The sequence below is a fragment of the Aulonocara sp. 'chitande type north' Nkhata Bay genome, linkage group LG9, assembly GCF_057382095.1.
Source record: "Aulonocara sp. 'chitande type north' Nkhata Bay isolate Kocher_YH1m ecotype deep benthic linkage group LG9, A_spYH_male_GT1.1, whole genome shotgun sequence".
Lineage (NCBI taxonomy): Eukaryota > Metazoa > Chordata > Actinopteri > Cichliformes > Cichlidae > Aulonocara > Aulonocara sp. 'chitande type north' Nkhata Bay.
In genome coordinates, this window is record NC_141352.1 from 24,672,547 (window position 1) to 24,700,188 (window position 27,642).

Here is a 27,642-nt window from a genome sequence, read left to right on the forward strand (position 1 = left end):
GAATTGTTTTTATTGCTTTATAATCTGTTTTTCACCTAGCCAACCTCACTTATCTTACTTGAATGGCGACGCTGGGGAGTGAAGCTACCATTGATTGCGTTTCCTCTCACAAACAACATGCCATTGTTCTCAGGGTCTGATTGATGGGCCTGGATGATCTCATTCAGCTTCTGCTGCAGAGTCAGAAAGTCCTCAGACGTCTTTGCGATCTGTTGGAGAGATTAGAAGGAAAAAGGATATAAGACTGGAAAGAAAATGACAAGATAGTGAGTTTTCAATAAAATCTGTTTGAGGCTATAACCTGTCTGGAGAAGCTCTCCAGCCTTCTTGTCTCTTTCTGTGCAGCTTCCTTGTTGGCCTTCAGGTTCTTCCTGTCCTTGTACCCTCTGAAATTACTCTGGATCTTCACTGCAGCGTGTTCTTCCTCCAGTCTTTGGTTTTCAACGTCTGTCTCATCTTTACGTTCAATTACCACATCAGTGATGTCCACAGCCTCCTCCTGTTCTGCATCAGTGGGAGTCCCAGATTCCTCCTTAGCTTTCAATTGCGCTTCCCTCTCAGCTTTCATTTTCTTTCGGTCCCGGTGGCCTCGGAAGTTACTCTGGATGACAGTAGCTGCTTTCTCTTCATCCAGCCCTTCTCGGTTCTCACTAGAAGTGTTCTCCTGGGGTTCTGGAAGAGATTCCTCTGTCTCTTCCTCCTTTGGAGGCTCTGATGGAACATCTTTCTCCTTCTGCCTTTTCTTGGGGAGCTTTCCCTCCTCTTCGAGTCGTTTGCGCTCCTTGTGGCCTCTGAAATTGCTCTGAAGCACTACAGCCGCTTTGGTCTCATCTGCATTTTCAGCTGTTGTCGAGGCTTCTTTTTCTGCCTCGTCACTACCTGGTTCCTTTTCCAGCACTTCGTCCCCTGCAGGACTTTTTGCTTTCTGTTTCTTAGCTGGGATTTTGCCTTCTTCCTCTAGTTTCTTCCGCTCTTTGTAGCCCCTGAAGTTACTCTGGAGAACAGTGGCCGCCTTGGTTTCCTCTTCTAAATCAGCAGCTTCCTCACCTGCAGTTTTTTTCTGTCCACCATCCTCCTGCTCTTCTTTTTTAGGCTCAGCATCCTGAATCACTGCTTCCTCTGCCACTTCTGTGTGCTCATCTTCTGGCACCTGAGTATTATCACTGTCATCATTCTCCTCTGCTTCATAAGTACTTTCTTCATCTTCCTCATTCTCCTCTTGTTTATCAGCTGACTTTTCACCTACTCCTTCTTTGTTAGCCAACTCTTGGACATCTTTTTCCTGTCCCTCTTCCGCTGTTGCATTTGGCAATTCCAGCTCTGCTCCAGCCATCGTCTTTTTTCTCTCCTTAAACTTTTTTCTCTCTTTGTAGCCCCTATAGTTGCTTTGAAGAACCACTGCAGCTTTAGTTTCCTCCTCCTCGTTCTCTGCATCATTTTCTGGTTTTGCTATCTGTTCCTCATTTTCTTTCGAAGCAGTCTCTGCTTTCTCTTTCTCTCTGGCTTCCCTGGAAGCAAAATAGACACATTTATGTTAAAAAGAAGAAAAGAAAAAAAGACATTTCACTGCTGCTTTGTGCATAGCTTCCATCTCTCTTACAGCTTTCTTTTAAAGCTCTTCCTTTCTTTATGCCCTCTGTAGCGAGCCTGAATCTTGGTTGCCGCTTTATTCTTCTCATCTACCATCTCTTTGTACCTCTTTTTTGCGAGATAGCCTCGGCAAACTGAAGAAGAAAATGGAATAAGGGTAAGCCAATATAATACGCACCACATATAGATAATGTAACTAATTTAATATCAGACTCCTACCAGCCTGAAACTGGATGATGAAGGCCTCCAACTTTGCTTTGCTTTTCTCATCAGCTACCCTCTTCCGAGCTTGATGTCCTCTGTATGCTGCAGCACAAAAAAAAATAAAATTTATGCCTCCTCTATAACTTGTTGACATTGTGGTACACAACCAGCGTGCACAGTTTACTAACCTGACTGCAGCACCAGGGCACTTTGTTCTCGCTCTTTTAATATCCGCCGGTACCGCTTGGCTCCAAGCCAGCCTCGAACACAAGCCTGGACCAGGATGATTCGCTGTGTTGTCTGCTGTACCATCAGATTCAGATGTTCAACGTGGTAATACTTGAGAAACACCTAAGCCCAGAGGGATAAAAACAACTGTTAGTTATTGAAATACAAACATAACACTGTAGGTTTAGCCTCAAATGCAGAATCACGCAAGCACTGTTGGATTCCCTTTTCAGGCACGACAGTGCGGAAGTTATTGTTCTTTCACAGCAGGAGATTTGTGGGTTCAACAATTTAAGGTACCTTTGTATGTCGCATTTGCATGTGCGCGTCAGTGCAATATGAATGCATATGAGTCTCATAGTGCAAAGTGTTTTAAGTTGTTATCAAGATTAGAAAAGTAATAAATAAATGCTAATCCATAAAGCAGCAGAAGATAAAGCAATACAAAGAATTGAGCCTTCACTAAACTGGCTTCAGTTTGTATTAATATTTACCCTAACCCTAGGTAATCAGAATAAAAATACTGGCAGCTGTCAGTGCTACCCCTTAGCCTCCTAGTTAATGGACCTAAGGTATAAATTTGAAAATCTGACCTCTGACCTTGAGATCACGTCATCGGGATTCAAACTCCAAGATTTTCAGGAGCTGTCCATACTGGATGAAAACCTGACCTTTGACCATAACCTTGAGAAAGAGGTCACTGAGATTCAACATTTTCCAACGTTTTTAGTGGATACATCTATGGTATAAATTTCAAAATCTTATGTTGCTTTGTTCTCGAGCTATTTTAATACAGAAACTTGAGGGTCCATGCCACCCAACCACCTGACCGCTTGGCAGGGTGACGACCACACCCCATCAGCCTTTTACAGTTGTGGGATAATCACTGTTGTTCACTCAAATCTATGAAATTAGATGATGATGATCTTTGAAATGCTCTTTGGTTATAGATTTAAAATAAAAAAATAAAAAATCAGAAGCACATTCTTTTATTTTCATGCCTTGTTTAACCTAAATGGTTTGGGTGTATGAGCCTTCATCTGGAGTCCTTTATTAACTTGATTTGAATCTATTCATGATCATAATGTGTGGAAAAAAGTTTTATTTAGTATTGAAGTTTTAAATTGGCCTCTGGCAAAGGAGACTCAAAAAAATCTGCACAACTCTGAGCTCAATGTGCTACATTTGGATGTTTGTTCCGTATGTTTGAGATTCCTGCTGGATCATGAAGGGATGCAACAATAAAAAGGTGGAAAATTTCTTTTAATTTCTTGCCTCAACTTAACCAAACAGTGAGAAACAACAGTAAACACCAAATTTCAGGCAATTTTTGTTTTTTGTTTTGTGCATTTTATGTTCAATATAGGTATTTGTTGTGCCTGAAAATGAACAAATAAATGAAATGAAATGAATGAATGAAATGAAATCTCTCCTTACCTTTGTCTTTCCCATAGCCCAGTTTTCCAGCTTGGCCTTCTCCAGTATTGCAGCACATGTTTCTGGGGTTGCAGCGGGCTCCTCGTTAGCATGGTAAGCCAATAAGTAGTACCTGCAGCAATCAATGTAATTATCTGGACACTAATATCAAGGTTCTACACGCTGATTTTGTAATCACTTCATAAGCTCTGCTTTTCACCACTGACCTCTTAATGAAGTTAGCAAACAGGATGCGGTGAGAGTAACCCTGGCGTCTGATCTTGGCAGTCTCCAGAACACCAGTGTATCGAAGCTGGACCAGAACCTTTTCACGGTCAAACTTGTTGGCATGGCGATCGTTGTTGGGCTTGATGCAGCGCACAAAGTGAGGCTGACCTGCCACCATCTTGGACAGAAGGTCCATCAAAGAGTACTAGAAGGAGCAGAAGAAGAAGATTAGGGGTAGTTGTGGCAAATATATGGTAGTTATAATGTCTCTGGTGAGAGAAGGCACTCAAAGAAAACCAGCTAGAAATTTATGGTACAATTCTATAATGGTAGATGGTGGTTATCCAGCCCCGGCCCTAAAAGAGTATCTATATATCTGAGGTTGTATGTATCATTTCTATGTTTGTATTTATAATTCTGACCCTGTGTAGAAAATTCAAAATAAATGCATAAATCTTTAGGATCTTTGCTGTACAATCATTCCACCCTGGAAACAAAACACTTAAAAGAAATGATTAAAAGCTCAAAATTACTTTGAAATCATGCTCATGATGAGTGTATGTGAACTACTGAGTACAACTGTATTTGTTTGTTAATTTGTGGCTCTCTCTAAAAACCTCCCAAATAACTGATCCAAGCAAATAAAATAAAATAATTTAAAAAAATGTTCAAATCTTACTCTGAAGTAGGAGGCCACTGTCTGTGTTCTCATGTTGGTGGTTTCTCTAGGGTGGTAAGGCGTGTCTCCAGATTCACCTGGCTAAAAAAAACCCCAAAAACATAAAACATATTAAAAAAGGCCAATAATACCGGGTATATGATATAATACTACTCTCTATAATTTCTGCTTGTACAGTATGGATATCCGACTAAATAATAAAACATGTATGTGGTTTATCTTTTTTCTCCTGTGCAAATTTTACTCCAAACATTTGATTGTGTTTTTGAAAAACCACCAATCACCATTTTCATTTGCTTACATCAAGCAAGAATTTTTTTGCAGGCTTTAATTCCAGAGAACGCTGCAAAAGAGACGCATAAAGTGGATAAACAAGTAGTGCCAAATCAAGAATATGGTCTACTTATATACAACAGTGTTACACCCAAATCGGTCACATGTCAATGACTCAATGCTTAAAAACTGCTTAGAAAAAAACAAAACAACCCCCCCCCCCCCCCCCCCCCCAAAAAAAAGAAACAGACAGCTAAATAAAATAAAAAAAAAATAACCACTTAATTGTCCTTTACCACATATTTGGTAACATTTTAACAAGCTCTACTTCTAATTCTCAACACAAACACAACGGGGAGAAGACCACCTTTATAGCACGCCATCAGCCTAATGCTGTTTTTTAGCATTTAAATCGCTCATCGTGGCTTCTCAAGAGCAAAACCTTTGATGAGCTTTTTCCCTAAAATATGCAGATGAATGGAAATTAATTCAAGAACTAATCAAACAGTTCTTGTAAATGTAGCCGCTGTCGATTGGTTTTAGGTGAGCAAATGGCTTTGAGGCTTACATTTAGCAATGGTGTACGGCTGCAATCTAAACTAATTCACACCGGCACGTAAAGCCACGCAATTGAGTTGCCAGGAGGAGTTTTATTTGGATACTGGCACCTGAAAGAGTCAGGCTGATTACGGAATGCTTGGAGTGCAAAATTTAAAGTTTTAACACTGTTTTAAAAGCATTTTAAAAAAAATTTGATTGACTATGTAAGCCATTTTTCTGAAATTGCGTAGCAGAATTAGGCATGGTGCTATAAACACAAATCCACCACAGTGATATACAGGGAGTGCAAAATTATTAGGCAAATGAGTATTTTGTCCACATCATCCTCTTCATGCATGTTGTCTTACTCCAAGCTGTATAGGCTCGAAAGCCTACTACCAATTAAGCATATTAGGTGATGTGCATCTCTGTAATGAGAAGGGGTGTGGTCTAATGACATCAACACCCTATATCAGGTGTGCATAATTATTAGGCAACGTCCTTTCCTTTGGCAAAATGGGTCAAAAGAAGGACTTGACAGGCTCAGAAAAGTCAAAAATAGTGAGATATCTTGCAGAGGGATGCAGCAGTCTCAAAATTGCAAAGCTTCTGAAGCGTGATCATCGAACAATCAAGCGTTTCATTCAAAATAGTCAACAGGGTTGCAAGAAGCGTGTGGAAAAACCAAGGTGCAAAATAACTGCCCATGAACTGAGAAAAGTCAAGCGTGCAGCTGCCAAGATGCCACTTGCCACCAGTTTGGCCATATTTCAGAGCTGCAACATCACTGGAGTGCCCAAAAGCACAAGGTGTGCAATACTCAGAGACATGGCCAAGGTAAGAAAGGCTGAAAGACGACCACCACTGAACAAGACACACAAGCTGAAACGTCAAGACTGGGCCAAGAAATATCTCAAGACTGGTTTTTCTAAGGTTTTATGGACTGATGAAATGAGAGTGAGTCTTGATGGGCCAGATGGATGGGCCCGTGGCTGGATTGGTAAAGGGCAGAGAGCTCCAGTCCGACTCAGACGCCAGCAAGGTGGAGGTGGAGTACTGGTTTGGGCTGGTATCATCAAAGATGAGCTTGTGGGGCCTTTTCGGGTTGAGGATGGAGTCAAGCTCAACTCCCAGTCCTACTGCCAGTTTCTGGAAGACGCCTTCTTCAAGCAGTGGTACAGGAAGAAGTCTGCATCCTTCAAGAAAAACATGATTTCCATGCAGGACAATGCTCCATCACACGCGTCCAAGTACTCCACAGCGTGGCTGACAAGAAAGGGTATAAAAGAAGAAAAACTAATGACATGGCCACCTTGTTCACCTGATCTGAACCCCATTGAGAACCTGTGGTCCATCATCAAATGTGAGATTTACAAGGAGGGAAAACAGTACACCTCTCTGAACAGTGTCTGGGAGGCTGTGGTTGCTGCTGCACGCAATGTTGATGGTGAACAGATCAAAACACTGACAGAATCCATGGATGGCAGGCTTTTGAGTGTCCTTGCAGAGAAAGGTGGCTATATTGGTCGCTGATTTGTTTTTGTTTTGTTTTTGAATGTCAGAAATGTATATTTGTGAATGTGGAGATGTTATATTGGTGTCACTGGTAAAAATAAATAATTGAAATGGGTATATATTTGTTTTTTGTTAAGTTGCCTAATAATTATGCACAGTAATAGTCACCTGCACACACAGATATCCCCCTAAAATAGCTAAAACTAAAAACAAACTAAAAACTACTTCCAAAAACATTCAGCTTTGATATTAATGAGTTTTTTTGGGTTCATTGAGAACATGGTTGTTGTTCAATAATAAAATTATTCCACAAAAATACAACTTGCCTAATAATTCTGCACTCCCTGTATGAACAAGTCTAGTATTAGCACGGCATAAGAGATACATCAGAAGGAAGTAAGGGTTTTTAGGTGCATTTAGCATTTTGCAAAGCAAGGCTGCAAATACACATAATGATCTGCACAGAGACTTAATGCAGGAAAATACTTTTAAGTAGACCTTTTATGCTCATTTCCAGCTTTATATTTTTATGCTTGGAGTCCATTAAAATAGCTTTGAGTGATTCCCGTCAAATCACTCTCTGCTTCAGCTCTTTTCCCTCTTCCTTTAAGCCAACTATCATCTGATTGGCTGCCTCTCACAAACACATTATTTCAACAGCAGGTAGGCGGGGCCTCTGTTCAGACAGAGCTGTGTGCCTGAGATAACCACATTAGGGATACCTGCTCTCCTTGGCATCATAACAAGCTTTTGGCTCATTAGGAGCTCATGCTGAACTGATACTTTAGAACTTTTGTCATGTTAAACATGAGCTATGCAAAGTTGTATATGATGACATATAAAATATCATCATATCTTTGTTTTAAAACTGATTATTGTGCATTTTTAATCTTTTAAAAACCCCAAACACGTTGATTAGCTTTCAGTTCTGGTTTTAATTAATGGAATTACTATTTTGTTAACACAGGAGGCACGGAGGTGTTGCTTGCACATCCAGAGGAGGCCATTCTGCAGGTTAAAAGTCTTATATTATACATATATATATATACTGTATATGATAGTTATGTTACTTGTGTTTCTTTTTTGTTGACAAGTATATCAAATAGAAAATAAGGAAATGCATAATAGGTCGCTTTTCACTTTGTTGAACTAAGTAACTTTAACTGTAACTATCTCAAACCAAGCTACAGGCCACTATATCGGGATCCAATTGGTTGTTATAAGGATATCTAGAGTGAGGAAAGGGTATAGTTATACACACATCTTTATTACCTCGCTAAAAGAAAAAGAACTGTATAAACTTAGCACTCCCATCTTTTGAAACAGAAATGCAGCGAAAGGGAAAAAGAAAAACGAAAGAAAGGTGAGAAAATAAATAAAATAAGCAGTATTTACAGTTGGGTAAAAACAGAGCGAGAATGAATGAAAAACACAGTAGACACAAGTATCTGAACTGTAATTCAGCAGCAGGTCTCGACTGGAGTAGTGAGAGTAATATGGAGAAAATAAATTGAACAACTTTTCAGAGGAAGTTCTTTATGTGGGAGATAATACAGTGATAATGCAGACAGTGCTGTAAGTACCTTGGCGAGGGTGATGGTGCGTGTCGGGGTCCGTGGGCTCCGTATTGTGTTTATGCCTTTACCCTTGGTGTGGGCAAGGTTGCCTGTGAAATGAATAGTGGATTAGAGAGCGAGTCAGTGAACAAACTGCCCTCAACAGAGAAAAGAGACTTAGTCACACATCCAGAAACCATCTGAAGAAACAGAGCAGTGCACGTTATTTTAATCAGGTGGGATAATTACTGAGGTTACATTAAGTCTAAACAGTAGGCTCCTGTCATGCTGAGAGAGTTACTGCTGATCAAGTCAGTGAACGTGAACAGAGGAGGAAGCTAAACAGGCTAAGAATGGCCTGTCATTTTACTTCTGCACCGTTTTCAAGTAATTGAAGCAAAAGTTGGAGCTTTTCACCTTCTACCTTTCTTTCTTAACTTGATTTTAACTTCATTCACAAAGAGCGGTTGTGTCTGCTTCACCTGTTCTGGTGAGGGGGTGAGTGACAAGCTTGCGAATGAGCTCATTCTCCGACGACCGCAGCAGCAGGATAATGTCAGCTGGAAGGGTTTCTCTGTTCTTGGCCAAGAAGCCCGCGGCATTGTAAATCACCTTAAGGTTTGGTAGAGAGGTATAAAGAAAGATATGAATAGCAAATGCCAAACAGCTTCAGTTTATGATTAGAATTAAATGTTAAATTACCTTTCCAGCATAGTGGTGAATCCCAAAGCCCAGGTCAACCCTCATTGGCCTCCAGAAGCTTTTTGACTTGAGATTACCTTCAAATTTCTCTAAAATATCAGACTGCATGAGTTAATTATCCAAACACCCAAGGCCATCCGAAGGTCCCTACACACCCCAGATTCAAGTTATAATATCATATAAATATCATATAAATCTATAGTATAGCATATGTAGGGCACAGCAGCAGCCAAGCTTGTGAGAGGGTCAACCTAAATTTCTGATATTATCAAAATTTTGTTCCAAGCTATATTTGACTGTGAAACCGTCACAGCAGCCAACTTTAAACATCTGTCACTGTGTGGTCATCGTTTTGGAGCTACAACCTAAATGATCACCACAACTCAACCACACTTGTTATCTTGCTCTGGGACAAAGCAAAATATCAGAGTGTATACAGTGGGGCAAAAAAGTATTTAGTCAGCCACCGATTGTGCAAGTTCCCCCACTTAAAATGATGACAGAGGTCAGTAATTTGCACCAGAGGTACACTTCAACTGTGAGAGACAGAATGTGAAAAAAAAATCCATGAATTCACATGGTAGGATTTGTAAATAATTTATTTGTAAATTAGGGTGGAAAATAAGCATTTGGTCACCTCAAACAAGGAAAATCTCTGGCTCTCACAGACCTGTAACGTCTTCTGTAAGAAGCTTTTCTGTCCCCCACTCGTTACCTGTATGAATGGCACCTGTTTGAACTCATCATCTGTATAAAAGACACCTGTCCACAGCCTCAAACAGTCATACTCCAAACTCCGCCATGGCCAAGACCAAAGAGCTTTCGAAGGACACCAGGAAAAGTATTGTAGACCTGCACCAGACTGGGAAGATTGAATCTACAATAGGCAAGCAGCTTGGTGTGAAAAAATCAACTTTGGGAGCAACCATCAGAAAATGGAAGACATACAAGACCACTGATAATCTCCCTCGATCTGGGGCTCCACGCAAGATCTCATCCCGTGGGGTCAAAATGATCATGAGAACGGTGAGCAAAGATCCCAGAACCACACGGGGGGACCTGGTGAATGACCTGCAGAGAGCTGGGACCAAAGTAACAAAGGTCACCATCAGTAACACACTACAACGGCAGGGAATCAAATCCCGCAGTGCCAGACGTGTTCCGCTGCTGAAGCCAGTGCATGTCCAGGCCCGTCTGAAGTTTGCCAGAGAGCACATGGATGATACAGCAGAGGATTGGGAGAATGTCATGTGGTCAGATGAAACCAAAGTAGAACTTTTTGGTATAAACTCAACTCGTCGTGTTTGGAGGAAGAAGAATACTGAGTTGCATCCCAAGAACACCATACCTACTGTGAAGCATGGGGGTGGAAACATCATGCTATGGGGCTGTTTTTCTGCCAAGGGGACAGGACGACTGATCTGTGTTAAGGACAGAATGAATGGGGCCATGTATCGTGAGATTTTGAGCCAAAACCTCCTTCCATCAGTGAGAACTTTGAAGATGAAACGAGGCTGGGTCTTCCAACATGACAATGATCCAAAACACACCGCCCGGGCAACAAAGGAGTGGCTCCGTAAGAAGCATTTGAAAGTCCTGGAGTGGCCTAGCCAGTCTCCAGACCTCAACCCCATAGAAAATCTGTGGCGGGAGTTGAAAGTCAGTGTTGCTCGGCGACAGCCCCAAAGCATCACTGCTCTCGAGAAGATCTGCATGGAGGAATGGGCCAAAATACCAGCTACTGTGTGTGCAAACCTGGTAAAGACCTATAGTAAACGTTTGACCTCTGTTATTGCCAACAAAGGTTATGTTACAAAGTATTGAGTTGTATTTTTGTTATTGACCAAATACTTATTTTCCACCCTGATTTACGAATAAATTCTTTACAAATCCTACCATGTGGATTCATGGATTTTTTTTTCACATTCTGTCTCTCACAGTTGAAGTGTACCTCTGGTGCAAATTACTGACCTCTGTCATCATTTTAGGTGGGGGAACTTGCACAATCGGTGGCTGACTAAATACTTTTTTGCCCCACTGTAGTTGGAGAAAAGTTAGATTAACACCTCATATGTAATCAGCCCCTGCACTAACAGGAAGTTGTGGTTACCGAGGTTACCAAACTCAAAACATGATAACATAAATAATAAAGCAAATAAAACAAACATTTCTCTATTGAAATCTGAGCAGCTCACCTACGAGTGTCTGGTCAGTGGCCTGCGGGAAGCGGCTCTCTTCATCCAGAAGTGACAGCATCCCCATGGGCTTCTGCAAGAACAGGTCCAGGAGTGGCCGGTTGTCCTCGTACTCGATCATCCGAGCATCAACTTCTTCATTCAGGTACTCATCCTGCACAGGAGTGGAAATAAGCACTTGTGATGTAATGTCTTTAATGGCCTCCTTTCATGGGTCAAAACACCTTCCAACAGCTTGATGAAAGCCTGAGTTTCTTAAGTTTTCCATCGATTTTCATGTTACCAAATAAAAAGGTCCAAATAAGATGTCAAATCAACTTCTCCGTGGAGTAGAAGTGTGTTTGGGATTCCTTTAGCTAACCCTAATATATGATAACATGTTAGAATGAATTATGAACAAGTGAATAACCTTTCATGGAATGCTGATCTCTCCAGTTGGCTCTAAATATCAAACTAATTCCAAGGTTAATCTCCTAATCCTAGCAAGACACTGTAACTTTTCTGATCTCTGGTTAATGACACATATTCACTGTCACAGGACAGCCTTTAGGACTGGGTTACTATACATGGTCAATAGTCATTACTCCTTGATCTCCTTGATACTAAGATGCTATTAATGCTGCTGCCTTAATAATAAAGCCGTATTTCTGCATGAGTGAAATCTTGTCTTACAATACCAAATGCACTTTAAGATCCATTAAACAGCAGTACAGTTTTATATCCTCGGTTTTATTTCTTTAATGTCACGCTTTAGCGTTCACAAAGGCTTGACCTTTTAAAATAAAAGCGTCTAGAAATTTACCTACATAAATTGCCCCAAAACAGCTGTTTATGGACATAACTATATTAAATCAACGATGTTGATTTGTTGTCTTTTATCTCCTCTTAACTCGGCTCTGATAAATCTGATCTGCAGGGCAAAGTGAGCAAACCTGATCACATCAGGCTGACTCAGAGCTGCTACTATGACTCAGCAACATCACCAGGGACTTCTACTCCACGGAGAACAGGTCAAAATGGGAACAAACAATATCAAATCAATCTGCTTATTCGAGCATGAAGTGCCACTGTGAAGAAAATGAAGTAAAGCAGAAAAAAAAATCAGCATGGATGCAGATAGATTGGGACAATATGCAACCACACGCATAAACATACATGAAAACATGAGGGCAGCGGAGTAAATGCACTGCTGATAAAACCTTACCATACAGCAATCCTTTAATTCTGCCTTATTTATGTAGAACTATTAATCTCACAGCACCATACATTTCCCTTATGCTCTGGATATACATATGATGGTTGCATAGGACAATATATTTCTGGGCCTGGTTCCAACAATACCCAAGAGTGAATTTAAGTCCAGCACTAAGTGTCTTCAACTCCTAATTGACCCTCGTTTAGAATGATTTATAACACCTCCCAATGGGTGACTCCAAATCATTTAACATTGGCAAACCATTCTCTGACCCCCCCCAAAGGCAAAACCCTCTCACGAGACTGCACGAGGGGAGAACAGAGAACCTCATTCTGCCGTGAATAAAGACAGCAGCATATTTTACCCTTGCCATCTCTTTTAAAATGCAGACTGACAAACGATGACATGTTATCTCAATTTAGATGGAAATGAGTTAGAACCAAGGTGAAAACTGCACACAGAGAGCTGTTCAGGAGGGATTCACGTTCTGAGAAAGTGTTATTTGAATTCAGTGACAGGCTGGGGGGCATGCTGGTGTGAGGTTTGTGGGCTGAACTTTACCTGTTCCCACGCAAAGATGTGCTGGTTGAAGTAAAACTGGATCTGCTCGTTGGCAATGTTGATGCAGAGCTGCTCAAAAGAGTTCTTCTTGAAGTTTTCAAAACCAAATATGTCCAAGATGCCGATGTTAAGGCCCTTGTCGTCCTCTCTGGAGAAGACAAGGATAAAATGTTAAATCTTTAAATGCATTCATAGAATAGCTAACCGTGTGGTGCTAGGGATGGCTATGTTGTTCTGGTAGCCTGACACTTAAATGGTAAGTGGACTGGTTCTTATTTTGCACTTCTCTACTCTAGCTGACCACTCATATACTTTTCTTATTTTTAAGTTATGATTCTTACTTGTGTAAAAAGCAAAAGGTCTTGGATATTTAGTTGGAAGCTTATCTGCCACTGATTTTTTTCCCCATCCATACAGCAAGTCAAAATTTCAGATTATTTTTTGTCAAAATTTAAACTTACTCATTCAGACTTTTGAGAAAATAATTCAAAATGAACAAAATAATGTAAAAAGTAAAACTTAAAGCCTTAAAATATTTTATTATTTGAGTTTTTTTTTTTAAATTTACAAACATACATCTGTCATAAAGGTGTAAATTAGCTAGAAATAGCAAAAGAGAAATTTGTAGCAGGCTGCAGAAATGTTTATTTCTGCTTGAAAACTGGGCATGGAGTGTATGACTCTAGAGGCTTCTAGAATGAGCCTCTAGTGGCCATTAGCGGAAGTGCAATTTTTAGCACTTCAGCTGAGAGGATGTTAGTAGACAGACATCATTTAAACGTTAGAAAGAATTAATAGTCTTTTTATGTTTAAAACTGTTAAACTGTTGGTTTTAACATCTCAAATGTACAGGTTTTTTTTGTGTTTTGACACTTCATTAATTCTTTTACAACTTAAACCAGTATAGTGATGCTCACGAGTATAGTGATGCTCACTATACTCGATGTAATATGTACGCAAGTAGATTTTAAAGTATATTCTGCAGTTTTAAAGACTTGGCAGTGAATCTAGTTGTGTATCTATTTTAATCCAAAAGCAGGAACTTTGTCAGATGACCTCATTCGTGACAACCAAACACACCGTTACACTCTCTGCCCCCCCATCTTACCCTTGGCTGTCAGGCCGCAGCAGCGCGTTGATTCGGTTGACAATCCAGTTGAAGAGGCGGCTGTAGAGAGCTTTACCCATGGCGTCCCTCACCTCCACTGCTTTTTCCACTGTGTTGGGTCTGACGATCGTCTCTCCGCGGGCCACAACACAGTGGGAGGTCAGGGCTTCCTGCAGCTCGTCTGAGCGGATACGAAGCAGAGATGCCACTGAGGTGACATGAGATAAGGAAGGGGATAAAAGTTAGCATTTATAGTGTGGAGTTTACTCAAAGCAGCACATCTTATGCAATATGTAGCCTCATTCTGACTGAGCAGGAGAATATTCATTCAATTAATAGGCCGCATCTATGTTGTTTTCTAAATTACCATTCAGAACAGGTGTTTGAATTCAGAAAATATAATGCAAAGCATGCATTATAATATCTAACCATTACAAATGTATGCTTCTTAATGATTTTTATGTACTAATGCAGTCTTGGGTAATTGATTTAACCAAATCATTTCCTGTATTTATCTAAACATGGAGGACTCCTGCAGAGTTAATGATGGTTAGCAAAAGAGGGAGGCGGATGAAGGGGGTGTAGCAGAGGAAATTCAGAGTCATATTTGGTTTTCTGTCATCATGCACTGTGCTTCTCTCTCTCTTTTCTTACCGTTCTCCAAGACAGACATGTTGCAGATGTTGCTCTTGTCTGTTTGGTGCTCTGAGGCAACTGGAGAAAACTCAATGTCCCCAGAGTTGAGGATGGCAGCCAGTGTGCTGTAAACATTTCCGAGCTCCTGCAAAAATTAGAACAAATACAGTTTGTATGGAAACATGTATCAGTGTGTGCAACTATCCCTAATATGGTCACCTCAGCTCAGACTCAAAGCTCTAGCTTTGAGCACAGAAGCTCCACCCACCTGCTGTTTAAACCTTCTGTTTGCGAGGAGTAGCCAATCCGAAAATAGGTGGCTCAATTATTATTTTGAACTATGAAAGCAGTTCAAACAGACCAAAAAAGGGCACAGTTTGTTAAAATCTTAAATCTACAAACAATACAAACAAACAAAAACAAAACACTAATTCACCTGCAGCACATATATTAAGGGATCAGCTTGAAGTGCATTTCATGGACGACAAAACGACACAGTAAAATAGCACTACCAAGTGATTATAACATAAGTACTATTGATGTGGAGATCCCAAGAGCAATCAGTACTTTGAGCCTCATTAGGTTTTCACAATGTCAAGAACTGATTGCCTACATGTGCCTGCAGCTTTATGTTCCATCACAAGCCATATACAAGACAAGAAGCCGGCATGATCACACTGATTCTGAAATGCCAGCAATACTGGTGCTATAGCTAGTAAGATTGTTTACATGTTATTTTTACATAGAGTGACTTTAATGGGGAAGAGTGAGAACAAGTCAGTGTGAACACTGGGATCAAGGTTATACTGCTAAACCTGTGGCCCAGTAATGAATACATCAGTTTATACCTCCAGGGTGAATCCAATGACTTTGAAACACTGCTCGACTGCATCAAACTGCTCCTTGTAGGAAGCGTTGTTCACTATGTCAGGCCCAAGTTTAATGTTCTCGTGATACAGATACCTGCAAAACAAAAAGGAACCACTGGGGTCTCTGGAAGTTGGGAGTTTGCAGCATGGGACGCAGATAACAGTGTTTTGGGAAAATTGCTAAGGAATGTCAAACCTACTTAGGTGTTTTGCTGTCAGAGAGCTTGTAGTGGGCTAGCTTCTTCCTGTCAGCCAGACCAGCATAAATGTAGTAAAAGATGTGGAAGTTCCTCTCCCCCCTGTGGAAACACGCACATATAGTGGAAATCAAATTCCTGAAAAGGAGACATGCTAGGTAAATGTTTTCGCCACATGATTAACATGACTCCAGTTTTGTTTTCTTAAGAAAATTTCTAACAAAATAAACATGATCAATGCTAAAATATGCACAGGAATAGTTAGTTAACATGTTTCCAGCTTTTTAAAAACCTGAGTTATCTGATATCTCCATGTTGGTGTTACTCCTGCATCATGTTAATAGTGTCCAGGATCAACATTGCTACTGACCAATCCCATTGTTGTGATGTCATAGTTTTGGAATTTGGAGGAAAAACAGACAAACTAATATAATCTGCAAACAATCCTACGCCTTCCCATATTCGTTTGAATAAAGAAGGCTGACGATCCTTCTTTAAATTCAAAACCAAGTTGTATTTCCACCAGTAACACAAATTGTAAGACTTTATGAAATAAATTACAAGCATAGATGAATGATGATGAACACTGAATGCCTTTGGTTGTTTATTATGAATAAAATTTAAGCTTAAATTTATATTAATCATGAATATGGTGAAGGAAAACCTGTCTAATTTTTTGCTAAATCCATTAGTAAATAGCCATTTTTGTTTCAACAGGATAATCAAACTAAATTTGATTCAGGATACTGTCACCAAATCCCATCGGAAAGCATCAACAATCATTTCAGGTGTGTGTGTGTCATTAAAATATATCCATAATGAAGCAATTGAAAATTATCTTGCAGGGGTAACAAAATATGCGACATGTGAATAAAGATTAATTCATGAAAACATAAGAGTTCACCCTGTGTTCTATTAACCCAAATACGACAGCCATTAACAGACTAAATATTCATACAATGTACGGCCTAATCGAGCCCTCTCTGACATGTGTCTGTTTTCCAATACAGTACTTGAGTGTGTCTTTGAAGTTCCACTAAAGACACACGCAAGACCACAATCTTTGATCCAACAGGAAATAAGCTAGCCCTTCCACTTGACCCGGTCTGCTCCCCAGACACACGATAAGAAGAAATGATGGACCGAGTGAAATGCAGGTGAAAGCAAATGCCACCAGTTTCAAATGAAAAAGCAGATGTGAAAGAGAGCAAGAAAAAGAGACAATCTATTATCCGCTGATCCGTGGAAAGCGGGCAGAATAATAACCTTCATGGCAATGTTCTTTCAGAAAATGAACAGAGAGATTATTTGTATTTTTCTATGAATGTCACTCTCAAATGAAGGTAATAACAGTCAAAACCGGGACCAACACAAGAAACAGGAAGTGATATTTACATCGCCTGGTGGACAACTCTGGATTTTTCCAGCAGATACTCGGATATCTGTGCTCCGACCACTGTTCCACCACCGTTGAACTTCATTTCCAGGTACTTGCCGAAGCGGCTGGAGTTGTCATTGATGACAGTGCAGGCATTTCCAAATGCCTCCACCAAGCTGTTGACCAGCAGGATCTTCTCCTGGAGTGTCCTGTTATTGGCCTAAACAAAATATTCCACTTTAGTATGGGGGACTAATTAAAAAAAAAAAAGTAAGTGTTACACTATGACAAGTAGCACTACCACTTCCTATAATCTGCTCATATAAATACAAAAAAGGTCAAGAGAAATGACATTTCCTTTTTAGTTAGCCTTCATATCATGACTGGCACTAACTGCAGCACCAACGAACTCATTACAAGATCTTCAAACTGCGTTAACAGAATATCTACCAAACGATCAAGCGTTGTGCTGGTTGGATTTCATGACTCACCTTCCCGAGAACCGTTAGCTGCTGCACCAGCAGATGAGCACTCTCTGTTTTCCCTGCTCCACTTTCCCCACTGATCACAATACACTGCACACAAGAAGTCACTTGAGTCACATTTAATTATATATGCACTCTGACTCCTGTGGTGTCAACAAAAAAGGCTTTGAGGCTTAAACGCGAATAATATTAATAATGTTATTAACAGCTTAACTACCATTGTCACTAAAATATGTCACTGAATGCAGACAGTGGAGAGAGAATCAACATACTGGCTTTCTTTTACAAAGAAAATTCAAATACAGAGTCCATATAGGACAGGCATATTATATTATTAGCTTTATTAACAATAAAATCATATTGCAAGACAATGATCCCAAGCACACTAGCAAATCTACAGAACGCCTGAAAAAGAAAATAATCAGTTTTTGAAATTTCCCAGTCAAAGCCCAGACCTGAACCAGATTGCAAAGCTGTAGCAGGATATTAAGCGAACTGTGTATAAATGAATGCCCACAAACCTCAATGAACTGAAACAACACTGTAAAGAAGAGTGGGCTAAAGCTCGACCACAGCTACTGGCTCTGCAAGCTATTGAATCGTGGGGTGTACTTAATTTTTCACAGTACTGTTCAGAGTCTTGTGCAAACTTTCTTTCTTAGAAAGGATGTACTTGAATTTCCCCAAAGACGATCCAATCAAAAGGCCTTAATTCACTTGCCAATTCTCCAATATCGAATAATAGACACACCATGCTAACCATCCTAGCAAACTAGATTTAGCATTATTAGCATCACACAAAATCACGCACAAAATCCCCCCAACCCTGCAAAAAACGAATAAATGAAAAAAATTAAAAAAACAGAACCTGCTTTTGGTACTTTCTGGTATCTGGTTTCTGTTTTTTTTAGGGTCTGTGTTGTCAAACTGCTGCTCTGGCATCGTGTGGAACAGCACTTAAACAAGTAAACTCAAACAGTTTGTAATAACTGAAGAGCTTATTACCTGATCAGCATTGTATGAAACCATAGATTGGTAGGCAGTATCAGCCACAGCGAAGATGTGTGGTGGGTTAGCTGTACGCTTAGCTCCTATGTACATCTTAGTGTGCTATGAAGAGAGGGAGAAAAAGATAAAAGCTTGTTAAAGACGTGCTCAAGAGTGTAATGAATACAACAAAATAGATATTTTTAGAAAACTAAATTAATGATTTTACAAAGCGTATTTGTAATAATCTCTCAATTAGCAACAAACTTGAGGCAAAAACATGATAATTGAGAGGAAAATAGAGCCACTGAGTTATGGACGAGGCAGAAAAACAGCGGTAGTATCTGTGAAAATGTGTGTGCACTGTTTGAAGCCAAATGGGATGCAGCAGACTGAAGAACTGCAGAGGCTCTAATGAGCTATGCCAGGCTACATTCACTGCATTATTGACCAAATGTAGAGATGCATGTACACGGAAAGAACACAGATCCAAATAAAACAAAGGTCTATTTATCTCCACAGACCTCAGGCGTGTATATCTCCATTGTATGGAAAGGATTGACTGCAATGAGGGTGTCGCCCACATTTGTGTAAATTTGATCATTTCCATAGCGATTCTGAAGCTGATCTGCGACAGTGTTCTGGAAAAAAATAAACAAAGACAATAAATATCAGTATGAGATGCTTGCTAAATGACAGTCAGAACTATATTTATAAAAAAAACAAAAAAAAACAACCCACAGAAGTTTAGTTTATGCCAACGTTCCCATCAAACCAGCAGCCCATTTCAGCTTGAAGGATGGGTGGAAATATCCGCTGGCAACTCATTCAATATGTCAGTTCATCCCTCAGATTTGATAAATTGTTCCAAATGTTCTTTCTGTCAAAGATGCTGCTGTGTATTTTTGCTTTGTTTTGTTTTGGTTCTTGAAAGACCAGAATGGGCAATTAGGAAAAATGATGCTAAATGTCATAATGTGACATAGTGTACCTTCAACAGCGCTTAAATACAAATATATCACAGTAGATGCAGTAAACGTTCAATCAGTGTTCATTTTTGATTATCATTTCTAAACTAGTTGTTTAATCACTCAAATATTGGCTATTTTGTCCAATGGTAAATGGACTTGTTCTTATATAGCGCTTTTCTACTCTGTCTGAGCACTCAAAGCGCTTTATACAACTAATTCATTCACCCAATCACACCCATTCACACAAGCACTTTTTTCTGACCTAAGTGCTAAGTAGTCTACCATTCACACACATTCACACTCCGATGGATGCATCGGAGAGCAACATGGGGTTAGTATCTTGCCCAAGGATATTTGGCATGCTGACTGGAGCAGCCTAGGATCAAACCACCGACCTTCTGGTTAGTGGCTGACCTGCTCTGCCACCTGAGCTACAGCCACCCCAACACCCAATGCAACAAGAGGACTTCGGACAGTATTAGTATTGAATATAATAAACACAGAATTCACCATATCATAAAAATATGTTCCTCTGCAAAAGGAAACAAAGCCATGTTCATTTTGGAGTTTTTGTTTGTTTTTGTGGCAGATAGTTGCTCCTCCCTGAGCCTGGCTCTGCCAGAGGTTTCTTCCTGTTAAAAGGGAGTTTGTCCTTCCCACTGTTGCTTGCTCGCAGGGGCCCATCTAATTGTTGGGGTTTTCTCTATTACTGTAGGGTCTTTACCCTAAATATAGTGCCTTTAGGTGACTGCTGTTGTGGTTTGGTGCTATATAAATAAAACCAAATTGAACAGAATTGAAATAATATGTGGTGACTTTTCTTGGTTAATGTTAGAACAACATGTTGGCAGCTTTTTACAGTGTATATTTTAAATTTACCTGACTTGTTATAAGTAAAATACTTTTGTAACTCATTTTGTAACTTAAACGCATTAATCACTATCTATCAAATAAACCAAATATTTTTTTCTCCATCATATCATACATGAACATTTTAACTGTTGTATTTGTTACCATCTAGAAGGGCAAAAATAAAAGAAATAATTTTTTCCATTTTATTCCAGCTAAGTGCGGTGCCAGGATTCCAATTTTGATTGGGACAGAGCAGTTTGAGCTTAGCAGGTAATTACAAAGTTAATATTTTATTAATACCACTTATATGTGCGTACATACGGGTGTGTAAGTTAAGAAAACAGTACTTGATCTATCATTATTTTTGGTGTGGGTTGTGAAGACCAGCACAAGTTATCCTTTCACTTAAACACCAAAGTGCAATTAAAAAATAGATGAAAGTGACTGAGAGAAAGAGGCTGTTGGGTGAGCTACATTAACTCTATCAGCAAAGAGAGAGAGAGAGCAGAGCACTCTGCTGTAAATTCATAAATGTATCTCAATAGAAACTACCTATGCTTTCAAGGAGAAAAATAAAACAGGCAGAGATTTTCAGCTCTAACTCCCATCAATTCTCTGGGTTTTTTTCTTTTTCACCAGAAAATGTTTGCTGCATTCAGTGACTTCATCCTAACTCTAACTTGTTATCTGATGTTGTGCAGCCAGGAAGGGGAAAAAAGAAATTGTGTGAAAAAGCCTAATTCATTTTTTTTTTTACCTCATCTAGAACCTCAAGGGTGGCGAGGTCATCCACCTCGTCTGCGTCCTGTGTCTTCATGTGGCTTCCTTTTGTGGTATGAATACGCTCATGCCTGGAACACAACAATGACATCTCTTAGTGAGCATGCTCTGAAAAAATGAATGTTAAATTTTGCAGATTCTTCTAGAACTGCAAGCCCCGCTACTTTGCAGAGGAGCTTTTACTGGGACGCACTGGTCTGACTATGACTCTAACCTCAGGGACGCGTCTCTATTCAAGCATCTTCTATTTTAATCAAGGAAAGAGTAGACACAGAGAGGGATAAAATAAAACAAAAATAGTCCCACAGGGAGGATAAACTTCAGAAGTGGGTGACTTAAGTTTAGTAAACAAATCTTTTCTAGTTAAGTAAATGTGTCTTTCAAGAGATTAAATCTGCACAAGGGAATAAAATAATCCCACAAGATTCCAATTACCCATTGTAGGAATTGCAACATCATCTTATTACCACAAGTCAGTTCATTTACTGACAAGTGATATCAGGAAACCAGCAAATTTAGTGATGAACATAATTTACTGAACAAGCTTTTAGCTTTATTGTTATTTAACTTTTAGAAAGACAACATGACTCTTATGTTTCCTTATACTTACGTGTTGTTGATTGGGTTCAAGTAATTTTGTAATTTGGGGGTTTGTATGCATAACATTCATTCCATGTCAGCTGACCACATGCTTCCAGCCTGACCATACCAGATATCCTTAAATAATTCCAAGATGATCCACTTTTAATAGGAAAACTGTCACATTTTAGCTTTCTGTGCCATTTTCAAAGAGCTATAGAACTACCTAAGCTAGGTCGCTCAAATGTTCATGTCAAATATTAGTTACTATACTATGATTTCAACAACATACAGTTTTAAGAGTGTAGCTGAAGGCTGTGGATGCTGCCTGTAAACAAAAATATCAATATGAAAATAATTATTTTGGGGAAAGTGAGGCAGAACACATCATGATGTTACTGTCAGACACCAACTCTTTTAAGAAAAGTTGGTTGTTACTTCATGTGCATGAATTAGTTGTCCTCTATTTTCAAGCTCTAACATTTTTTCATGGTATGAAGTACACCTCATTTATGGGATATGGCCTTTCTACAGGTTAAGCTGGTCAGGTGGTAAAGCAGGTCATCTATAAATCGGAAGGTCAGAGGCTCAATCCCTGAAAACGTTCCAGGGTCAAGTTCCAGGAATCCTATTTCACTGTGTCTCTACTGAAGCATCATTTATCTGATAGGTAATGCTGAACACAAGTGAGCTTTTAAGCTCCTGTAATTGATTTACAGTAAATATCATAACCACTGACAGCATCAAATGACATTACAGTATTATAAATGAAAACTCATAAAACAGAACAAACAGTGACAATAACATGATTTGAACATTAAAACAGACAACGATGTAAGAAGGGCAGGGTGGCAGTTGATGGCAAATACGTGTGCAATCACAACTATAACAAGAGCTTTGACTGAATTATAAAAGCTCCTACTGCGTCACAAAAGCATCCTCTATAGTTACCTGTCATTACTGTCTGAGCTTCTGTCTGTCTTTCCATGATGGCTTAAATGACAGAAACGGGATCGACATGTTATCACTGTACAGGGAGAAACTCACTTTAAAGGGCAACATTTTAACTTATGCTAAGGAGCCTACAGCTCAAGTGCAGCCGGTGCAGGATTGACCTGTTTTTTGTGTGAGGATGACAGGGCTTGTAAAACATCCAGCAAGTAGGGTAATTTGGATTATACTGTCGGCAAAAGCTAAGCAACAGCCTAGCATATAACAACTGCTGACAGGAAGGGCGTTATATTTTAAGTTTTTCATGGGCTTTGTATCAAAATCAATCAAACACTTTACGGTGTGGGAGTATTTGGCTCATACAGCGAGATATCGGGACAAAAACATAGAGACAAAAGCCATAAGGACACAATACCTTGTTTTTTCAATCACTCCAATTTGCTGGTTGAGATCAATGAGCTCAATCAATTGTTTTTGCAGGATTTTCTCTCTGCCGACAGTCTGTTTGATGAACACATGCTGGAGCAGGTCTTGCACATTCGGTCTCAGCTCAAAGTCCTTAATCAGACATCTGTGAGGTGGGAGAACGAGCATGAGGCAGAAAGAGGAGTGCAGTGCATTTCTCAGATTCATATTCAAAGCAGCGGGTTATCTGTGTAAATATTTATTATTCACACAGGAAGGATAAACACTAGAAGCCACACTCACTTGCAGATGAAGTCATTAAACTCATCTGACCAGAGCTCCGGCTGGTGGAGAGTAGGCGGCGGGTTTCTGTTACGGGAAGAAATGGAAAAGATAAATGGAAAGATAAGATGAAATAGGATTTAAGCGGGCAGGGTGGAGAACAGAAGGCTGGGACGATTCGTCACTGAGGGCATCCAGGGGTGTTTCTCTGGTGGCAAAAAGTGGTAGCTTTCAGCCATCAGAGCAGTGCAGCTGGAAACTTGTGTATAGACTCAAACCAGAACTTCTTAAATACTTTACCCTGAAAACATACACACATTGTTGTGGGGTTAAACTTAACAAGGCCTCACAGCAGAAAAACACCTCGGCTAATTGGATTCCCTGTTCGGCTTTAAGTACCTCTTTACGAGAGGGTTCCAGGTACTCGGCAGCGAAGTCACTGCTGCCTGTTAATGCATGGAGGCCTTTCGCACGTTGGCTCTGACAGCAAATAATTGGTCTAATGAGAGGACATTCGTCTCTTTTTTATCACACAACACAACCAATATAGACAGGAAATGCATCAGGCCTTTATTTTCAGGCTGTTCAGCTAATACTGTGATCATTAAAGTGTTTTTCTTATCCGAAAGACAAAGAGAGCCCTGCAGAGATAACTTGGGGTAGTTGCATTGGGCTACCTGAATAATAAAGCTACTTTTTAAAGCACTATAAAGGCTGCAAGGACTTGGACTGTTTTAAATATAATTTCTTGTTTGTACCCCAGTTCGCTAAAGCAATTTGTTCAGTTTCGCCTGCCAAAAGTTCACTTAGTAAAGTATTGGAGGCAAGTTTAAATCCTCTCTGTTACACATAATGAAAATGAAAGCTTAGCTATTAACACCTGAGCACAATTATAATAGCACTTTAAATCTTTTATCCGCTCCAGAGACCGAAGCTTTGAGCACAGATTTGGCTTCCATACATATACTGTTGTCTTAGTCCTTCTCTGCAGTCCTCATTTTCTCTTCTTATTTAAATTCAAGGTTCAAGGTTCAAGGTGACGAATAAAGAACCTTGAACCTTGAAATATAAGGCAATGAGGAAACAACATAAAAGACTACTGGACTTGTTCCTCTGTATGTTTACTCTTTATCTTTTTGGATTCAGCTCCATATGTTGAAATATGATACAATGTATCCATTGCACACTCCTTTCAGTGTAGACCTATGTTTTTTCATAATCCATGATACATTGGCAAAATATAACAATCATGTTGAAAATAACGGTAATCCATCAGTACGTAATGAAAGTAATCTGGTCCGTAGGAGGACTTAAAGTTAGATAAATACAACCACATATGAAGAGCAACACATGACATATTACACTATTTACACAAAAGTGAAATCAAAATGCAGAAACATTGTGTGTGCTAAGTACAGCCTTCCATAGGAATAAATAGGAAACGTATCAGCCAGGTGCTGCTTATCAAATGCACTTAGTTAAATGATCATCAGCAAGTCTGATCTTCTCTATGAAAGCAGAAGATTTGTTAGTTTGCAGGTCTGGAGGATTCAGGTCTGTGTTAACACAATACCAAGGAGGAAAGAAACAAGTACTTCTGCGCATCAATTCAACACAGTTGCCAACCTTCCTAAATGGGAACAACCTTCCTAGAACAATGTTCTTGGACAGACAGGACCAATGTGGAGATGTTTCACAGCTCCACATTTGGCAAAACACAAACACAGCATAACTGTCAAGCACGGTGGTGGAGGGGTGATGGGCTGATTTGCACCTTGCAGCCGTTGAGTCAACCATGTATACCAACTGCTTTGTTTACCAAAGCAATCTAGAGTTAAAATTTGCGTCTTCTTAAGTGTGTTGGCTGCAGAGCTGAGCGAACATTCTCCATTTCTGGTTTGTGTTTGGTTTGCGAGAGTTTTTAGACAAGTAAGCGCCTTCCATACAAACCACAGGGAGCTGCAGGAACCGTAGTAAACACAAGGAGGTTTTTGATGCAGTGCCAGCTTTGCAATCCATTTCACTCAGCAACAGCCAGCAATCTTCAAGAAACAACTTGCCAACCAGCAGGTTTTATGCAATTTCCTTCACAACTGTTGGTTGCATCACATCCAATATGGCAGACAATTCTCAAGAAACGTCAATAGAGAAACGGCATGGGCTTGTATGGCATCACTGCATATAAAATACATTATAGTATTATATGTTTGCATGCATTGTGTCAAGCTCTTGTGTGCCTCAATTAGTAGGTAAAACTGTACTAATAAAAATAACCATACTAGTTATTGATAGAAAAATCAGGATTATAACAATCATAATAAAAATGAGGAATGGCTTCGGTGGTCTGCTGTTTGGGGGGTAGGGCAAATGTGTACTAAATAAGAGAGAGTGGATGAACTAATGCCCTCAGCGTGGCTTTTTCCAAGACTGCTTGACAAATGAAGCCAGAGTAGTGAGCGGAGGGAAGTGAGGAGTGTGAAGAGGGAGCCCGGAGCTCTGGCTGCAGCAGTCACATAGATTGTGAGAAAGCTGTGTGATGGCTCCGTTGGAGCACGACCCCCAGAGCAAACACACAGGACAGCCGTGACACAGCAGCAGTCTGTGTGTGTAGGCGTGTGCGTGTTTCAGGGCAGTGATGGACAAAGAGCTGTGCTGTGATGGTTAAATGCTCTCACACTGAAATCAGGTGAAGATAAACAATTAGAAAATCAGCTTCAGCTCACAGTAGAAACAAAGAGAAAGAGGGGCTGTGCCCGCAGCCTCCTCCCAGCAGGATCATTGGGATGAGTGCCAGGGAGGGAGTATGTAATGGATAAAGCCCTGCAAGCAGAAAAAAGCCATTTGAACTAAAAAGACTGTACTTAGTGTGGTGACAGTCTGTATAGAGGCACAAATCACTATGTTGGAAGTAGGAGAGGACTTTTCTTTATTGCAGTGCAAGCGCTATACATTATGCTATCTTTACAAGCCGAGGAGTCAGATAATGAAAACATGCCCAGTCTTGTGAGATGGTCCGTATCAGGGTAGTGAAGAAAATATCATCTTATTCTACTTCTGCCTGGGGTGAGCTGTATCTTAAGGCAAAGGCTATTTGCATGCATGGTTCCAGCTTTAAAAATGGAAGCAGAGTGGTTATAATCTTGTAGTTTCTGATTAAATTTTATCTTTATTTTCTTTCAGAGTGTATTTGACGGTTTTCGTTTAGTTACTTTAGTTTTTATGACTATTTTAGGTTCTAAAACCTACAGAATATAATATCCATAAACTCATATTGAGTACTATCTATGTATTTACTGATATAGACTGAAAGCTTAATACTGTTCATGCCTGTATTCGCATTTTCAATGAGCTGTGTTTTCTCAGCCCATAAACTGTAATTAAAAAGTCATGAAAAGTGTTTCAGAGGACAAAACAAGAAAAGAAAAGAAAAGATGCACAACAGGGTCAAATTAAAAGGGTAGTCATTATTTTATCACTCTGACAAAGTCAGTAACCAGCTCTATCAAATCCAGGGATGGCAAAACAGCATAATAATAGCTTTAATCTGTAATAGCACCTTTCAAGATATCAAAAATGTAAAAGCACATTACATAAACAAAATGCGAACACAGTACAAATAAAATTAAGTAAATTATTTATATGAGAACTTAATCATGTGCAGGAAAGCTGTCATTAGGCTTGAAGCAGAGTCCAGTTTGATAAAACATAAAATATGTCTTATTGAGAATCAATCTCATTTTTGAAGAGAGCACAACATGTTTTTGGTTTATTTGCAACCTTCAGCTTAGATTTGTCATAAGAACCAAATCATTTAAATTCATTCAGCACAGCAGAATATGATGCAATTATGGCAGGTTTACCTGGGTATTTTAAAAAGGGCTCTCATTGGGTGAAGGTCAGAGAGCGGTGGGTCTCCATCTCCTAGCTCTATAGCTGTGATGCCCAGGGACCAGACATCACAACGGGCGTCGTAGGTGGAGTCCAACTGCTGCTCACATGCTATTACCTGCAGGGATGATGAAATAAAGAACATATAACAGGTGGTCTAATGTCTGATTACAGATATCACGAGTAAAGCAATTAAATCAGGGTCTGCTTCCTTCTTTGAAAGTCAGTATTTAAGTTTTTTTTTATTTCTTCTTGTGCTTCTACACAAACAAATGTGAAAGAATATAAAATGTCATTAAAAAGTTGTGCACTAACAACAAAGGAACTAAACAAACTGCAGCAGCTCAGCCAAAACAACTTCGTCATTATCATTGGCTGTGAGCAGAACACAC

General features: G+C 39.7%; 1 protein-coding gene across 7 annotated transcripts in view; it reads right to left on the reverse strand.

The window, feature by feature from the left end:
* The window catches only part of myo3a (myosin IIIA), a 68,456-nt gene that overhangs the window by 16,177 nt on the left and 24,637 nt on the right, over nt 1-27,642 (reverse strand). For 2 of the 7 annotated variants that reach the window (XM_086306662.1, XM_086306668.1), the window contains 29 exons: nt 27,223-27,368; nt 23,384-23,449; nt 23,091-23,246; nt 22,676-22,717; nt 22,017-22,052; nt 21,123-21,216; nt 19,067-19,183; nt 18,561-18,665; nt 17,562-17,645; nt 17,088-17,290; nt 15,696-15,794; nt 15,475-15,589; nt 14,645-14,771; nt 13,991-14,198; nt 12,883-13,030; nt 11,127-11,280; nt 8,932-9,020; nt 8,712-8,841; nt 8,257-8,339; nt 7,946-7,987; nt 4,647-4,688; nt 4,346-4,426; nt 3,666-3,871; nt 3,460-3,571; nt 1,983-2,145; nt 1,810-1,896; nt 1,601-1,724; nt 302-1,508; nt 59-209 (listed from right to left, as the gene is read on the reverse strand). In XM_086306662.1, the coding sequence (XP_086162788.1) occupies nt 59-209; nt 302-1,508; nt 1,601-1,724; nt 1,810-1,896; nt 1,983-2,145; nt 3,460-3,571; nt 3,666-3,871; nt 4,346-4,426; nt 4,647-4,688; nt 7,946-7,987; nt 8,257-8,339; nt 8,712-8,841; nt 8,932-9,020; nt 11,127-11,280; nt 12,883-13,030; nt 13,991-14,198; nt 14,645-14,771; nt 15,475-15,589; nt 15,696-15,794; nt 17,088-17,290; nt 17,562-17,645; nt 18,561-18,665; nt 19,067-19,183; nt 21,123-21,216; nt 22,017-22,052; nt 22,676-22,717; nt 23,091-23,246; nt 23,384-23,449; nt 27,223-27,368 (4,417 nt within the window). The remainder of the gene's footprint in view (nt 1-58; nt 210-301; nt 1,509-1,600; nt 1,725-1,809; nt 1,897-1,982; nt 2,146-3,459; nt 3,572-3,665; nt 3,872-4,345; nt 4,427-4,646; nt 4,689-7,945; nt 7,988-8,256; nt 8,340-8,711; nt 8,842-8,931; nt 9,021-11,126; nt 11,281-12,882; nt 13,031-13,990; nt 14,199-14,644; nt 14,772-15,474; nt 15,590-15,695; nt 15,795-17,087; nt 17,291-17,561; nt 17,646-18,560; nt 18,666-19,066; nt 19,184-21,122; nt 21,217-22,016; nt 22,053-22,675; nt 22,718-23,090; nt 23,247-23,383; nt 23,450-27,222; nt 27,369-27,642) is intronic. The other 5 variants (XM_086306663.1, XM_086306664.1, XM_086306666.1 and 2 more) reach the window with 5 other exon arrangements.